General features: G+C 39.1%; 1 protein-coding gene and 1 long non-coding RNA gene across 3 annotated transcripts in view; both read right to left on the bottom strand.

Annotated features, from left to right (window-relative positions):
- Positions 1-17,102, bottom strand: part of LOC107135465 (prolylcarboxypeptidase) — a 78,135-nt gene extending 61,033 nt beyond the window's left edge. The window contains exon 1 of one of the 2 annotated variants that reach the window (XM_015477360.2): positions 16,846-17,102. In XM_015477360.2, coding sequence (XP_015332846.1) covers positions 16,846-16,851 — 6 coding nt within the window. In that variant the 5' untranslated portion in view covers positions 16,852-17,102. Of the gene's footprint in view, positions 1-16,033; positions 16,266-16,845 lie in introns of those variants that run through there. The other variant, XM_015477359.2, reaches the window with a different exon arrangement.
- On the bottom strand, positions 13,350-16,017 carry LOC125612005. The gene is made up of 2 exons (XR_007342242.1): positions 15,373-16,017; positions 13,350-13,584 (listed from the first exon to the last, which is right to left on the bottom strand). It is a non-coding gene; the product is annotated as an uncharacterized LOC125612005 (long non-coding RNA).
- Positions 17,103-17,173: the final 71 nt, after the last annotated feature.

The following is a 17,173-nucleotide window of genomic DNA, read 5'->3' as shown; positions in this document are numbered from 1 at the left end:
AGCCCAGCTTCGCATCCACAAAACTCATCTTCTTCTTCTTTCTTCTTCTTCTCTCTCTCTCTCTCTCTCTCTCTCTCTCTCTCTCTCTCTCTCTCTCTCCCTCTCTCCTCTCTCCTAAGTGCCATCTGCCCTCTCCTTGAGGTAACCTCCACCAAGCAAACCTTTTCCTGTATTGGAACTCTGGCATGGTTTTGTTTTTATGGTCACTATATCAGAAGTCCTGTTTCTAGAACCATTACCACCTAGAGGATTCTCTAATATTCCAGCCTGAGGGCTCCATGTGGGTCCTTTAACATCCTGTACTTCATTAAAGCACATGTTATACTTCTGACTATTTGTCATTGTCTTCTTTCCCACTAATCTATAAAGTTGAGGAGATCCTGCTTTGCTTTCAACTTATCCTCAACTATTAACAATATATGGCACATCAGAAGAGCTCAATGTTTGTGAAATGGATGTATGATTGTGCTGTTTTACAATATAATGATTAGATTCTATAGATACTATAATTCACTGCATCTGAAGGAGCCCAAGGAATTTGCCTCAAAATATGGCACCTTGGTACACTGATTACTTGAAACTAGAGGCCCTTAAAGAGGCTTTACTCTGACATTTCCTTAACTGCTAAGACAAGATTCTCCAAAGAAAATACAATTGCCTTCCATCCCCACCTTGAATTCTCATTATCTATCACAGAAGACACGTGAGGAATGTAAACAGTTCTGGACAGACTTTGTCACAAGATACTGTCTGCCCCTTGGGCTCACTCCAATTCCAAAGATAATCATTTTACAAGCAAATTTCTCTCCCCTAGTCAATTGATTCCCCTAATAACCATTTAGGACCCCTCCAAATTTCCTACATTACTTCTTCCCTTTTCCCCAAGGAGGAAGGATATGTAAGATTTTGAAAGTTATTGAATTATTAGGAAATCACACTCATGATTCTACCCTGTGCATATTGATAAATTTGTGTCTCTTTTCTCGGTTCATTCCAGGGGACTTTCAGAGGGCAAAGGGAAAGTTTTCTTTTTGCCCCCACAGGTTTTGTAACCCAACTGCAAGTCACAGAAAGTTCCTAAAGAAAACCTGTTTTTTCTTAACCCATTTGCGCCTTCCACACAATATGAGCTGCAATAAAGATAACACCCTGGGCTTGTCAGAGTTGCACAGCTGCTTATTTTCAGCTGCAGCACTGCAAGGCAACTTGAACTAACTGACATATATTCAAGGAGAAGTAAATATTTACAAATATATAATTATTGGTTTCTGTTTACAAATTAAAACCACAATCATAAGATGCTTACTTCAGCTCTCTAATAAATATGGAAAGCACACAAGTAACAGCTTCTTTTTAAACTTTTCAATTACTTATTTTTTTCTGGTGCTGGGGATTGAATCCAGTGCCTCCTGCATGCTAAGCATGAACTCTACCACTGTGCTACACTCCCTGCCTGACACAGGCTTTAAGGAGATACTTTTTCTCGATTTCTTCATTCTTCACTCTTTCCCCAGCCCTCACCTATAAACAAAACAAAGAAAAAACAGGGACTGCATCATTCCCTTCCATAACACTTATCTGTAAATATGCTGGGAGAAGGGTCAGCACCAACTTCCATGCACAGCTTCCAGACCGCCAAAACAAGAGTATGAAAACCAATAGGTCTTTTTGTCTCACATTCTACCTTGCTGTCTAAAAGGGTGTGAAATAGTTGGGTTTTAAGTTTCCATACTATCCCACCACCACCCCACATACATACACCTTCCTTAGAAAAGTGAACAAGAGGGAGGAAAAAAATACAGATTCATCAAATTTGTGAAGTAATATTTATCTAAAACAATGTACAGTCTGCTGTGGAGAAGTATGGATGTTTGCAAGGCAAGCTTCCTTCTTTAAAAGGGGATTTATAGAAGGGTACAAAAAATGATAACACAGACTACAATAAGACACAGCCATAAGAAGTATAAAGAGAGATGTGACCACTCACACACTCTCCAGGAGATTAGGAAACTGGTCTTTGGAGGTGGCAGAGAGCAGGATGCCGCTTAAGAGATGGTTGAGACTGATAAAAAGGGAAGGGCCAATAGAGAAACATTCCAGAAAATGAGAACAATGTGGGATAAGGATAAAGACAGGAAAGAAATAAGCATGTGTGGAGAATAGATTAGCAAAAGGGAATGGTAGGTTGTGGGCATAAAGTGAAAAGCCTTAAATGCTATAGTATTTTGTTTTTAATAAAGCAAACAATAAGGAATTGTTACAGAGTCTAAGCAGGAGAGTATCAGAATGAAGGAGAGGTGATTAATGTGACAGCCGTGGTGCCAACAGCAGAGGGGAGAACTGGAGGAAGCTGGGAGGACAGGATGAATTGGTATACTCTTCCCCTAGTGGGGGTGTAGAGAGCAACAGGGGTGAAGGGCCCAGGAGTAAAAATAGGATAGAATCAGCCTAACTTAGGAGAGGTGAAAGAGCCAAAAATAACTGCCATCTCAAGCTTTGGGAATTTGTCTTCCTGTTTCCTCTCAGGTTCAAAATCCCTTCCTCAGAGAAACCTTGACATAGACATTTCCATCCTCTGTCCCCACATTTATACACAGATTATCCTGCTTATTTCTTTCAAGGCAGCCATTATAATTTGTAATCTTACTTATTTAATGTTCATTTGCTTACTAACTTTTTATTTCCCAGCCCTGTGGGAAACCATGGAAGTAAATGTATGAGCTTCTTTCCACTACAAGAAAGCAGAAGGGACTAAACGAAACAGATAGGAGGGGCTAGAGAGTTAGAGAAATACATGCTCTGGTCCTACTTGGGGAACTTTGGTTTTTCCTCCCTCTCTTTCACATAGACAAAAAATCCTCTTGAAAACCTTTCCTTTCTTTTCTATCCTTCTCTTATATTCAGTAAAACCTTAGGTTGAAATAAGGTAGAAAGGAACATTGCTCTTTCTCTCCCCCTCCACTCAAATGAGTTCTTCATCCCGTCCAAGCTGTGTATACAAGACAAAGATGTAAGATGCTGTGAAGAAAAGAGATCAAAGCAGTTGCAGCTGAGCAGTGAAGGAGAACTGGAAGAGCCCTTCAACCCAGAGACATGATGCTAGTGGGGCGGAGTCCCATACGGCCTATGTCAGCCAGGAGAGATCAACTGCTTTTTTTCTCTTCAATAACACTTTTGGTTTAATGGATTATGAAATGACACAGGTTCATGATAAATAATTTGGAAAAAAAACAAGAAAAATAAAGAGTAGAAAATAAAACATCACCCTTTCACCGCTGTTAATATTTTACTTTATGTTCTTCCTCTTTTTCTCTGGGCAGCTATAAACATACTTGTAAACGTACCTGACTCTCTCAAGGAGGGGTTGATCTTTCCCAAATACTTCCTAACACTGGGCATGGAGGTGGGGGTAGGTATTCTTGGTTTGGAATTCTCCCTCCCTTCTCCCTAATCCCTTCCTTACCTTAAAATATCACCATCAGGGCTTGGAGTGTAGCTCAGTGATAAGAGTGTGTGCTAACATGTGCAAGGCCGTGGATTAAATGCCCAATGACAAAAAAACAAAACAAAAAACTGCCATCAAAGTAGACCACCTAACACCTCTCTTGCTACAATCATTAAGTGATGTACTAACCCCGGTTTACTTAAAAATTTTTTCTTAACAATATTTGCTTCTTCCTCAACTATCACTTCAATATAACTCCTTTCAAAATCCTTGATGACTTCATTATTCTGGTCCTTTGGTTCCTTTTTTTCCTTTCCTTCAATAAGCTCATCCTCCATCTACCTTACCTAGTCATTAACCCATAGTCAAACTCTAGATTTTGACATTCCACTTACTTATTCCCACCATACTCCCAATGTCAAGAACTCCACATCCTCTATCTTTCTAGTTCAGTCCCTCTATTATGATTCCCCAAATCCTTCAACCTTTTCTGTGACTCATAATCCACCCTTTCACTATTCCTTCTCTCCTCACATCCTCACTTTCTTCTCATTTCACTTACATCCCCTGGCCAATGAGTACAATCAATCACTCCCTTACAATGTCCCTTACTCACTAGGTCTCTCTTTCACTTTGTTGTACTCATTTGGTTAAAGGGAAGTCCACCTTTTCAAAGTTGAAAAGAACTCTCCACCAATTCTACAGTCATATCCAAGAAACCAAATGCAGTCAGAGAACATACAGCCATGCTAATTGGACTTCAAAACTGTTCTGCACCCAAATTCTTTTTTCCCTAGTCCATTTACTTTCCCTCTTTACTAGAGGAGCATTTATGTTCTTTCTCCTGCTCACTCTTGCCTAATGATTTTCCATTTTATTTCACTGAAAAAACAGACACATTCTGAAAAACAGTGCCCAAACTCTAACCACACTCCTTCTTACCTTCATCTGTGCCTGTATAATGTACCTTTCCCCAGCATTACTATAGTCAAATTACTCATTCTTGTTTTTTCACTAGATCCTCTTGCCTATGCAAGGATATTTCACTAGCAATTCTATTTCTTTTTTGCACGATTACTTTATCATTCTCTGGGGATCCTTTCCTTTTTAGCATACATTCTTTCTCTCATCTTTAAAATGAGACCCCACTTCTCCTTCCATCTGTCACATCATATCTCTACATCACTTTTACAGCAAAATTCCTCAAAAGATTACCTACCCTCACAGCCTCAACTCAGCTCCCTCCATTCTCTCTTGCATCTACTTCAATTAGGTTTTTCATCACCCACAGAAACTGATCGTCACCCTCAACTCTATATGGCTAAATCTAGTCTCCACCGTGAAATGCCCTCTTGCAGGGCATCACAGTCTCCTGGTTTTCCTCCTCCGACTATTCCTTCTCAGTCCCTTTAATTGGTCATTTCCCTGACTTCTAAATACCACAATATTGAGAAGACCATCTTTAAAAGAAAAGAACATTTTACCAACATTTTTGACCTCTTCCAGACTCATGGTTTTACAGACCATCTGCAAACCGACAGCTTCAAATGTTTATTTCCTGCTCCACCTTTCTTCTGAACTCCTGACTCAGATATATCTGGAGGCAAGTTCCTCATCTCCTACCTTTCCCAAACTAACTCTCTTTCAGCCTTCCGAATCTTAGTAAATGACAACTCCATCCTTCCAGCTACTCAGGACAAAAACATTGAAGTCATCTTCACCTCCTCATCTCACACCACAGATCCAACTCATCAACTATATCTCTCAGCATTATCTTCAATAGTATCCAGAACTCACACTTTCATTGCTACTACATAATCTAAGCTACCATTGCACCATGGTCTCTAATCTGAATTTTTGCAATAGACTAGTCTTCCCATATCTATCCTACTATGTCTATTCTCAACACAAAAATCAGAGAATATCTATTAAAATATTGGTCAGATGCCACTCTTCTGCCCCAGAAGCTCCAAAGACTTTTCATCTCATTCTAAATAAAGGCTAAATTCCTAACAATAGCCCATATGTCCCACCACATTCTGGCCCCTTTATCTCTTCTCTGCCCTCTTCCCTTTCTATTCCCTCCTTGGACATTGCCTACCAGCTGCACTGGCCTAATAGTTGCTCCTGCTAGGCACATACTTCTTACCTCAGGGTTTTTTGTACTTGATTTTCTCTGTGCCTCATGCCTAGAATAGTGTCTAGCACACTAGGCCCTCAATTAAAATACATTTTTCTTTTTTTTTTTTAAGTGAACCTGGCTTGTTAGTGCACACCTGTAATCCCAGCTATCAAAGAGGCTAGGATTAGAGGATTCCAAATTCAAGGCCAGCCTGAGACCTATCTCAAAATAAAATGAAAAGGGCAGGGCCTACAACTCACTGATAGAGTACTTGCCTAGCATGCACAAGACCCTGGTTTCAATTCCCTGTTACACAATACAGGAAAACTAACTAAGTGAATTTGGAGACATTTGCTATAGTTTGGATGCAGTTTGTCCCCCCAAGGGAAGCTTGGTTCTCCTCAGAGGTAGAAACTTTAAGAAGTAGAGCCTAGTGGGAAGCAATTCGGTTATCTGGGGATATTGCCCTCAGAAGGGATTAATTCATGGAGTGAGCTTTCATGACAATGGCTGTTATAGAAGAAAAAGACTGGCCCCTCCATGCTCTCTGCTTCCTGTTTCACCAAGTGATCTCTCCCTCTCACACATGCTCCTGCAGTGATGTGATTTAGCCAGAGGTGACCTTGCCAGCATCATGCTGCTTGGACTTTCATCCTTCATTGCTGTGAGATAAATAAACCTTTTCTCTTTATCAAATACTTAACCTCAGGTATTTTGTTATAGCAACCAAAAATAATAATACAACATCGTACATTCAGATTTCTATTTTTTTCATTTATCATTAATGAATGAAAAATTTCCTCCATTGTCAAACATACCTAAAGACAATAATTTTTAATTATCAATAATATCTTATTTAATAGATAAACCATTAATTATTTAAATTTTGGATTGAAAAACCAGGAGATTTTACAAATAGTATTTTTGGACATTTCCTCCTTTTGATCTTTCTGAAGTTCAGTTGTTTCACTTCTAAAAATTAGGGTATCTACTTTACAAGGTTGTTGTAAAGACAATGTGGAAAGAGAAACAGAGAAATGAGTTTTGCTACTACTTCTTAAAACAGGAGGCATTGTGATGTCAATGAAAAATCATGGATCTCGGAAGCAACAGATTAAAATGTGACTCACAATACTGTCCTTTAAAAGCCTCATGAACCTCAATTAAATGATCTATTAATCGTTTATTTCAAAATATTATAATAATTATAAACAGATATTTAAAAGAGTTTAGTAAAATACTTGGCCAAGGGTACATAATCAATAAATGTTCATTCATTCATTGTTAGTAAAACAAAAATACCTGAGAATTTTTTTAACACTCTACCATTGAGTTATACCCCCAGCCCTTATTATTTTTATTATTTTGAGATAGGGTCTCACTAAGTTGCCCAGACTGGCCTTGAATTTAAAACTGTCCCGCCTTAGCCTCCCATGTAACTGGAATTACAGGCATGTGATACCATGCCTGGCTTAACTAGGATTTTTTCTACTACAACTTTTTTTTTTTTTTTAAAGACATGTCTTGCTATGTAGATCAAGATGATCTCAAATACATGGGCTCAAGTTATTCTCCCATCTCAGCCTCCTGAGTGCTGGGATTACAGGCTCATGCCACCATGCCCAGCTTAGTAACTAGGATTTTTAAACTTGTGAATAAAAATGAAAAAAGATTTTTATATTCTCCAATCACATACATATTTTTAAATACATAATAAAAAATACCAATGAAGAAAGTTCTTTTCAAACAATTTCCCACCATTTAACAAAGCACACTTAAAATTTTTATATAAATCTCTAAATCAATTTTTTCATTATAAAAAGGCAAATCAATTGTTTTTAATTATTGAATGAATAATATATATATGAATAATATATATAATATACATGCATATATATGACAATGACAAGTTTAATAAGAAAAAGAGATTTGCCTCACTTAGGAATATTTTTTGAAGTAATCTGAGTTGTAGCCATATGAATACTAAGAAATAACAAAAGTTTCAGTGTTTTTCCATGTTTTTCAGAGATAAATTTGAGTATTGAAATGGTCAACAAGTATAATTTAAGGTCCTTCTGAACGTAATCATCTCTATGTTCCCAGGATTGAGCCCAGTGCCTGAATTATAAAAGGTATTAGATATAAGTACAGAGGTGGAAGGTGAGTGGGTGGTTAAGTGACTTGTGTATAACAGTCATCATAGTCAGGAGTGCTGTCTTTCCTTCTAGGTACTCAAAGTCAATACTTTTTGTCTCCCACCCTGTACTTAAGTGCATTTAACAGTGCTGAACAAGGAATTCTGAAAGGAAATGATATATGTCATTTACAGGTTGGAGCATTTACATTAGACCTACCATGTTCTTTATCCACTGCTTCGGTTATCATGAAAGCATACATTGAGATGAGGCTTTCATCAACTACTCAATCTCTGAGTGAATGAATAAAGTCCCTTGATCACTCCACTGAAAATATATGAAAACTCATATTTTTCTTGGATTAAGTCACTAAAATTTTGGAGTTTTGTATAGCAGCATAACTAGCCTATCCTGACCAGTAAAACAAACAAGGTCATGACATTCATTTTAAAAGTAGAAACTCTTCCACTTATATTCAGAAAAACCAAAATGGATAAGCAGTATAGCTTGAGGATGTAATTTCTCTGTAACACCCTTCCCTAGTCTATAAAGTGTGATAATAATAGCATCTACTTCATAGGACAGTTATAGAGATTAGATAAGCAAATGTCAATCAAGTTTGTAGCATGGGACCTAGGGCATATAAAGTTCCCATATGGTACCATAAGTAGTAGCAAGCAGATCATCATTACTAGTGTATTACACACCTATGTAATGCATGTTTCATTACTATTACTCTATTTTAATCTATGGTCACTTTTTGAAATTCAGAATATCCTTGTAATGATCTACCCCTGGATACACTGAGCACACCTGTAATCCCAGCAATTTGGGAGGCTAAGGTAAGAGGATTGTTAAGTTCAAAGCCAGCAATAGCAATTTATCGAGGCCTTACCTCAAAATAAATACTAAAAAAGGCTGAGAATGTGGTTCAGTAGTTAAACACCCCTGGTTCAATCCCTGATACAAAAAAAAAAAAAAAAGAACTACTATACTTACTATTATGTATAATTATAATGCACATTTAAAAATTATAAAACAAAGAACTACCATGTAAGGCACTAGAATGAAGACAAATAGGAAATACCATTAAGGTTTTAGAATCATAGGATTCTCCTTCGTTTCTCCATTCACCCATAACCAAATAAACTTTAAAATCACAGAAAATACTCTTGTCATAAATATTATACCAGTAATAGAAGCGACTAATTTTTAATTTACAAACACTTTATATGACATGGGTCTGTATCTTAATTTAGATGAAAAAACTGTTTAGGTTCAATTCACCAAGGGTAATTAGTGTTAGGGCAAAATCCAGAATTGTGCCATATCCCCACTACTCCTATGCAGTACCTATAGGAGGCACTCGGTGAACAGAAATATAGGTGAATCAGAAATCATCAGATCCAATCCTCCTATCTTACAAATCAGTACAATTAAAATCTAAAGAGAGAAACAACTTGCCCAAGATCATGACATGAATTAGTGGCAAAATACTAGAACCAAAACTGAAAATGTTTTAAGCATCTAAATCTTCAAAAACACAAAGTCCCAGCAAAATGCTGACAGGAAAATATAACAAAGATTGTGAAAAACCTAATCTTTACTGAAATTATACTTTAGCACTAGCTGCAACATTAAAAACTCAGCTATCAGAAAGATGGTATCAGATATACTACTGTTGTCAAGAAGAGATGAATATGGGCTGGGGATGTGGCTCAAGCGGTAGCGCGCTCGCCTGGCATGCTTGCGGCCCGGGTTCGATCCTCAGCACCACATACAAACAAAGATGTTGTGTCCACTGAGAACTAAAAAAAATAAATAAATATTAAAAAATTCTCTCTCACTGTCACTCTCTCTTAAAAAAAAAAAAAAAAAAAAATTGAATGTTCCAAAATCCTAAAAGGATATTCATTACCATATTTTCCCTCCACACTTTACCAGAACTCAAAATAGCATAAAAATAAGAGATACAGTTTGATATGTTTCTTTTGATGTCAAAGTTGATATGTTGGAAAACTATTTCAAACAAGAAAAAATGCTAATTCCTGTGCCATAAGTCTATTAAATTATCTCCCATTGATAAAGTCACACATGTAGTATTTATGTAAAAGAATAGTTCTCACAGATTTTCATATTTTCCACAATATTATATTTATATTAATATATCATTTCTATTTAGCTATAAGAAATGATTTAAATATTTTGAGTGAAGAGGGATTAAAGCATTAAGAAACTGCAAGATAAAAAAAAAAAACACTTTACTGTTTACTAAGTGATATGCACTGTGCTAATAAGTACTTTAAACATACTACCTCATTTTACAACATACCCATGAGATAGTAGTGTAATTATGCACCTTTTGCTGATTATGAAAATATGGGCTGCCTCAGAGAAACATGTCAAGTTCACTGAGAAAATGGCAAAACAGGATTCATTCTCAAACCTATTTGTCCCTAAAGGCAGTAGTCTTAACTACTGTCATATTCAATCTCTATCAGTTCCCCACCTTCCATAATTTAGATCAAGATCAATCCATCATATTTAAGGGGTGGTTTACATGATCTATAAGGCCTCTTCCAAAAATGATTTTGTATCACCAAACACAGAAATCAGTTCAGAATTCACCCAATATTTGGGATAACTCCAGGCTTCAGAGAAAGGTTGTCAGTAGAAGCCAAAATTAGAGGATGATATAGTTTGGATCTACAATGTCCCCTAAGGCCTGTGTGCTAAAGACTTGGTCTCTAGCTGATGGTACTATTGGAAAGTGATGGGAACTTTAGAAGAGGGGACTAGCTGGAGGAAAAAGGTTACTGGGCGGATGACCTTGAAGGGTATATTGGTACCTAGGTCCTACCCACCCTTCTCTGTTTCTTGGCTACCATGAGGTGAGCACTTTGCTCCACCATATACTCCCCACCATTTTTGCCTTGCCACAGGCCCAAAAGCAATGGAGCCTGCCAACCATGATCTAAAACCTCTGAAACCACGAGCCAAAATTAATCTTTCCTCCTCTAAGTTATTCAACTCAGATATTCTGTCACAGTGACAGAGAGTTGACTAACACAAAAAGAGAAAAAAGAGAGAGAGTGAGGAAAAGGAAAAAGATCAGTATTGATATGTCTTTCCAAGGGACCCAATACATTTTACTAGGCATTGGGGCCATTATGGCAAAGTTGAAAAGCAGAACCTAGAACAGGAACTGAAAGCAAAACCATGAGGGATGTACATAAATCAAAAGTTTAGCCCAGTGATATGATCATCTCACCAACAATTAAGAAATGAGTTATAGAAGACTGTACAAGAGTTAGCAGCCATGAGTCTAATGCTGGGCCAAAACAGAATTCTAACAGGGACCATGATCACTAATTAAATAGGAATGGTCGGGAACCACTGGTTGACCTCCAGTTTCAAGAAAAGGCATTTCACCATGGTCCTGCTTTTGGATTAGTCTAAAATGTATAAAACTATGAAGAGTTCCTTAAATTCTTATGTTCCCAGAATTATACATGTGCTTTTCATGTTTTACCACATTTAACCCTGACAAAAACTTTGGTAGATATGATGGTTAAGTTTTATATGTCAACTTGGCCATGCCACAGTGCCCAGATATTGGATCAAAGGTTTATTCTGGATGTTTCTGTGAAGGTATTTTTATGGGTGAGATTAACATTCAAATTAGTCAAGCTGATTACCCTCCCCAACTAGAATAGTTTTCATTTAATCAGTTGAAGGCCTAATGGAAAAAGAAAGACATTTCCTCAGCAAGAAGGAATTCTGGCTTTCGCCAACAGGCTACCTACCATCTATGGGTCCAAACTAAAACTCTTCCCTGGGTCACCAGCCTGCCAACCTACCAGACTGCCTAGCAGATTTTGGATTTACTATGCCTCCACAATTGCATTAGCCAATTCCTTAGTATAAATCTCTCAAGATCAGTATCTCTTTCTCTGACTCACTTTCTCTCTCTCTCTCTCTCTTTCTCTCTCTCTCTCTCTCTCTCTCTCACACACACACACACACACACACACAATTATAAGAAACCAAAATTAATACAGTAAATTTTGTTCCCTATTTTGCTACTGAGGAAAAAGACTGACAGGATCCATTCCTCCTGCCCACTACATTACATAGTGAAATGACCTCAGAACTCATATTATAGCCTGAGAGGTTTGGATGGGAGAGAAAATCAATAGTGGTAAAAATTGTAATGACAAGTCAAGAATCCCAGAGTCCTTTATGACAATGGCATTACACACATACCCAGAGTCATCATGTACCTAAGTGATGTGGGCATGTCATTCCTCTGATCTCCTGATTCAGTTATTTCAGGTAAAAGAAATTAAATATTCCTACTCAATCAACATTTGAAGACTTTGGAAAAGAAGGAAAAATAATTAGCAAAAAAATGGAAGAGTAAGATATAAAAATAAAAATTGTTTGTGGTTATACATTTGTTTATGCTCTCTTTAGTCAGTCATTCACTCCCTTAATTATTACTGTCAACTTTTTTTATTTGTTTTAATTCGTTACACATGACAGTATACTATGTTAACTTAAAAATTATTTTGTGCTTTATAAATACATGTACTTTTTTTTAAACAAAAGTTTATTCTCCCCCCTCCCCAGTACTGGGGATTAAACTCAGGGGTGCTCTACCACTGAGCTACATCCCCAGCTCTTTTTTATTTTTTATTTTTAGACAGGGTCTAAGTTGCCCAGGTTTCCCTCAAATTTGTGCCTCCTGCCTCAGCCTCCTGAGTCCCTGGGATTACAGGCATGCACCACCATTTCCAGCACAAAAGTTTACTCTTAAATGTACACAAAACTCCAAGAAAACAATTCATTTTAGCCATAAGTGGCAAAAGATATTATAGCAAAGAATCCATATATCTAGGAATGGATTCAAGTGTCATCATTATCTTGCTAGATTTATTAAGTCCACCTGTGGCCAGATCCCCCACCCCCACCCCAACTTTCAATGGGGTGGGGGTGGGGGAAATTCTCCTTAAATTTCTTCATTTCCTTTTTTTTTAAAATTTTTTATTGTTGGTTGTTCAAAACATTACATAGTTCTTGATATATCGTATTTCACATTTTGATTCAAGTGGGTTATGAGCTCCCATTTTTACCCCATATACAGATTGTAGAATCACATCAGTTACACATCCATTGATTTACATATTGCCATACTAGTGTCTGTTGTGTTCTGCTGCCTTTCCTATCCTCTACTATCCCCACTCCCCTCCCCTCCCCTCTTCTCTCTCTACCCCCTCTACTGTCATTCATTTCTCCCCCTTGTATTATTTTTCCCTTTCCCCTCACTNCTGTTCATGGATAGGCAGAACTAACATCATCAAAATGGCGATATTACCAAAAGTTCTCTATAGGTTTAATGCAATGCCAATCAAAATCCCAACGGCATTTCTTGTAGAAATAGAGAAAGCAATCATGAAATTCATATGGAAAAATAAAAGACCCAGAATAGCAAAAACAATGCTAAGCAGGAAGTGTGAATCAGGCGGTATAGCGATACCAGACTTCAAACTATACTACAGAGCAATAGTAACAAAAACAGCATGGTACTGGTACCAAAACAGGCGGGTGGACCAATGGTACAGAATAGAGGACACAGAAACCAATCCACAAAACTACAACTATCTTATATTTGATAAAGGGGCTAAAAGCATGCAATGGAGGAAGGATAGCATCTTCAACAAATGGTGCTGGGAAAAGTGGAAATCCATTTCCTCTTTTTATTTCTGCTTGAAAGCCTCCTCATCCATCTCCTTGGTCTGCTGCTTGGGCTGTTTAAGGGACTCTTCTTGGCACCTTTGTGACTAAACATGGCATCTCTGCCCCTTCCCCAAACACTCCTCCTAAACCAGAAACAGAAAAAGCTTACACTTTTGATAGGCTCTTGTAGGTCCTGAAGAGTGCTATCTAGCAGGAAGGACATGTATAAAACACTAAGTGTGCAGGATTAAAATAAGATGATCTAAACTGGCCTAAAGAAGTCATGGTTTGACAGAAAAGGTAACATTTCCTCTGGGATAGAAGGATAAGTTTAACTAGTGGAAAAGAAGTGTGGAATTCCAGACAAAATTTCTAAACAGTAAAATTCACTGGAGCCTGTGTTCTATGTTACTGAAAGAGTAAATGTGTTTGCAAGTAGAAGCAGGAGACTATGGCAGGACAGAAAGCTGGAAAGGCCAGAGAGGTTATATGGTGAGAAACAATGGAATCCATGCCAAGGAATTTGGCCTTTATCCTGCAAGCATTCAAAGATATGAAGGATTTCTAAGGAGGAGAGAAACAAAGCTATTAGCTAAGCCTTTTTACAGAGACCATTCCATAAAACCACATCCTTTATGTGTATATAAGGACTTCTGGGACTAGCATGGTCACCTAGATGAGATAATTATAGATAAAGGAAACATTATAAAGTTTGAAAAAGTTAAACCCTAAATGAAAATTGAGGCTTATACGTTTATTATTAAAAGATATAAAAGTATATGTGCTCTACTAAAAAAAATTGAAGTTGAATTTACACAGTCCCATATAAAAATCTATGATCCTGAAATTGACAACTATTATACGTGCAATTATGCAATAAATATGTATGGAATTTTTTTCTCAAAAATAAAAAGCTCAATTGGAGTTGATATAAGGATACTTATTATTATGGTAATAAATACATGTGTGGGATCTTTGCCCTAATGTATAAACTAAATATAAACTAGTGAGCAAAGTTTGGCTGGGTAAAGAGCCCTGTGCTGGGATCTAACTAGTGAGTGACATGGCCAGGTGCTTGAAATGTGAGGGGATTAGCCAATTGAAGATGAATGAAGATTATCATGAGTGATAATGTTAATGAAACACATAAAACAGAGAGCTCCAGATAAAAGAGTCAGGGGAGGCCACCCTGGAGTACCTAACATGACTTCTTCTTCATGTCCTGAAATGACAAGCTTCACCCAACTAGTTTCCCTCTAAGCTAGTTCCCCCAAGGAGCTCTTAACTTTCCTCAGTAAAGTATTAGACACAGTGGTCCTTGTCAATTTGCAAATGAGGAAGCTATGTCAGAGACAGTTAAAGGCGTTACCCAAGAAAAACACTCTTGTTTCCTGGTATCTCTGCTAAAATTAAAACACTTTCTCTTCCTAAATCCAAATTCAATTTTCTGTGTTAAAATTTTTTGCTTATAAATTATTCTACAAATTCATGCCATTCCTTTATTTTAAATTCCTATGCAATTCAGATGGGTCAGTAACCATACATTTATTAAGTGCCTGCTTCAGACTTGCTACTCTGCTAGGGATATGTCATCTGCTCCCATTTAACCATTACCATAACCCCAGAAAATCAAGAAAATAAGTTCAGCAACAAACTGTAACCTGCCAAGATCACAGAGCTACCAGGGTAGAATCCTGGTCTGACTCCTAATGCCAAGATCAGACCCTTGCACTCCTTCTAATCCCTATCTTTAGGCTCCTGGAAATGTAGAATCATTAGAATTCCCTGTCATTTCACATAGGATGTACTTTTCCATTTAGACTTGTGGGGTAATACCAAATGCCATAAGCCAACCATAAAAGCACTCATAAATCCTGTCTTAGAACTGTAAACTCAAGTCACAGATTAGAGTCAGTGACCCCAAAACCCACCTCAAATCCTGCCATATGCCTATAACTTCTTTTACAGGCACAGGCCTTGTGTTCAGTCTGATAGGGAACAGGGACAGCCAAAAACTCTTAATGAAAGGCCCACAAAATCATCTTTGAGATGATCCTGGAATGACAAGCTATCATTTTAGATTGCATTAATATTCTATATTATCTAATAGGTACAGACATTAGAACTTGTATTTAGGGACTGCCTTGGGGCAAAAGATGACAGTCACCAAAGACTAAGGACCGGGGTTGGCATTCAATAATTTGAATTTAGAAGTCAAAGGAGTTTAGATTGAGGAACCCTCTAAGAGCTAGGGGAATTTAAGTGACTGCTGTGGCCAATTACAGAGAGACTGAATGAAAAGGATGGTGCACTTGGACTTCAGACTGTGAGAGAATAAGTTTCCGTTGTTTCAAAGACAGAAAAATAAGGATGCCAGGAATGGTATTAAATTATTGGTAGTGGGAGGAGAAATTTTAAATTTGGGGACTTGAGGCCATCCTCTGGAATGTGTAAACCAAAGACTGGACAGTCCTAGGTATCAGGGAGTCTGAAGTTCAGAGTGAGCTCCAATGCCCGGACTCTACCGGACCGAGGTCCCAGCGGTTGGGACTCGGGAACTCGAAGCTTCCCCGCCCCCTCCCACCCCCTTACCTTCTGTTGGAAATAAAAAACTGAGTAATTCTTGGCTACAGAGGACCGGGATGCGGGGTTGGTTGGTAAGTGCAGGCTGCTGAGGGTCCTTAGTACCCGCCGGGAGTCTACACAGGTCCCGGGTGCCAAGAAAACCAGGAGCAAGAGCAGGAGGGCTGGGCAACCCATGGCTCAGGTTGGCGGCAGCAGCGCGGGTGTGAAGGCGAGAGGGACACGGGCAGCCGCGCTTAGCCTAAGCCCGGCCCCAGCCCGCAGCTCCGCCCGCTGCAGACCGGCTCCTCCCCCGGGAAACCCAAAGCCTGCCAGCTTCTCAGCCTCGCCACCACTTGTCCCCGAGGGCGCCGCCTCCACCCCACTTCCCTCTCGTGCCATCCTCTCCTTGGAGCCCACCTTCACTGAGGTCACACCACCAGTCGGCCCTTATCAGGCCAGGGTCTGTACCCCATCCCAATCTGCAGTGCCCCCCAAGCCCACCTCTTCTCCAGGTCACGCTGTAACCTCTGCCTTTATTGTCACCGCCAAACCCTGCCCCGGCCACCTTAGTTCCACTGCAACACTCCCAGTCCTCCTCCGCAAATCCCACTAATGTTTAAAGATAGCTACCATAACAATTTACGGACGGCTGACTGCATGCCAGTATGTCACTAGACATGATGGCACGCATCTAACTCAACCACCACAGCAATTCCTTGTCTAGTGTACGACTCTTATTCCCACTCATAGATGAAGAAACTGGGTCACTCAGGTAGCAGGAAGTAAAGCACTGCTTCGGACCGCTCAGGCCTCCAAAGACTGCGCTCCTAGCATCTCACCTTCATTATGCCCGCGTAACGGGACCCTCTGTTCTAGGGTCTCCCCAGACCTCCGTATTGTCCGCAACCCCATGCCTTAGCGAGCCAGGTTTCGGTCCCGCCTTGCTGGTTACGCCCCCTTTCTTCTCTCAGCTCCAGGAAACCCACTCCAGGCTGCGCCTCCCGCCGCTGTCGTCTCCCTTCCTCCGCCGGAGGTCCTGCTACGCTTCCGAACAGCGCCCCCTCCTGTCTTCCCGGCAGCGCCAACCCCATCCACTCCGCTTCAATTCCCTCTTCCTCACCAGGCCAGACCCCAATCCGAGGGCGCTCCCACCCACTCCCTCCCCTT

Source organism: Marmota marmota, unplaced genomic scaffold, assembly GCF_001458135.2.
Source record: "Marmota marmota marmota unplaced genomic scaffold, marMar, whole genome shotgun sequence".
Lineage (NCBI taxonomy): Eukaryota > Metazoa > Chordata > Mammalia > Rodentia > Sciuridae > Marmota > Marmota marmota.
The sequence above is the reverse complement of the archived record's forward strand: the minus strand, read 5'-3'. Positions and strand labels throughout refer to the sequence as shown.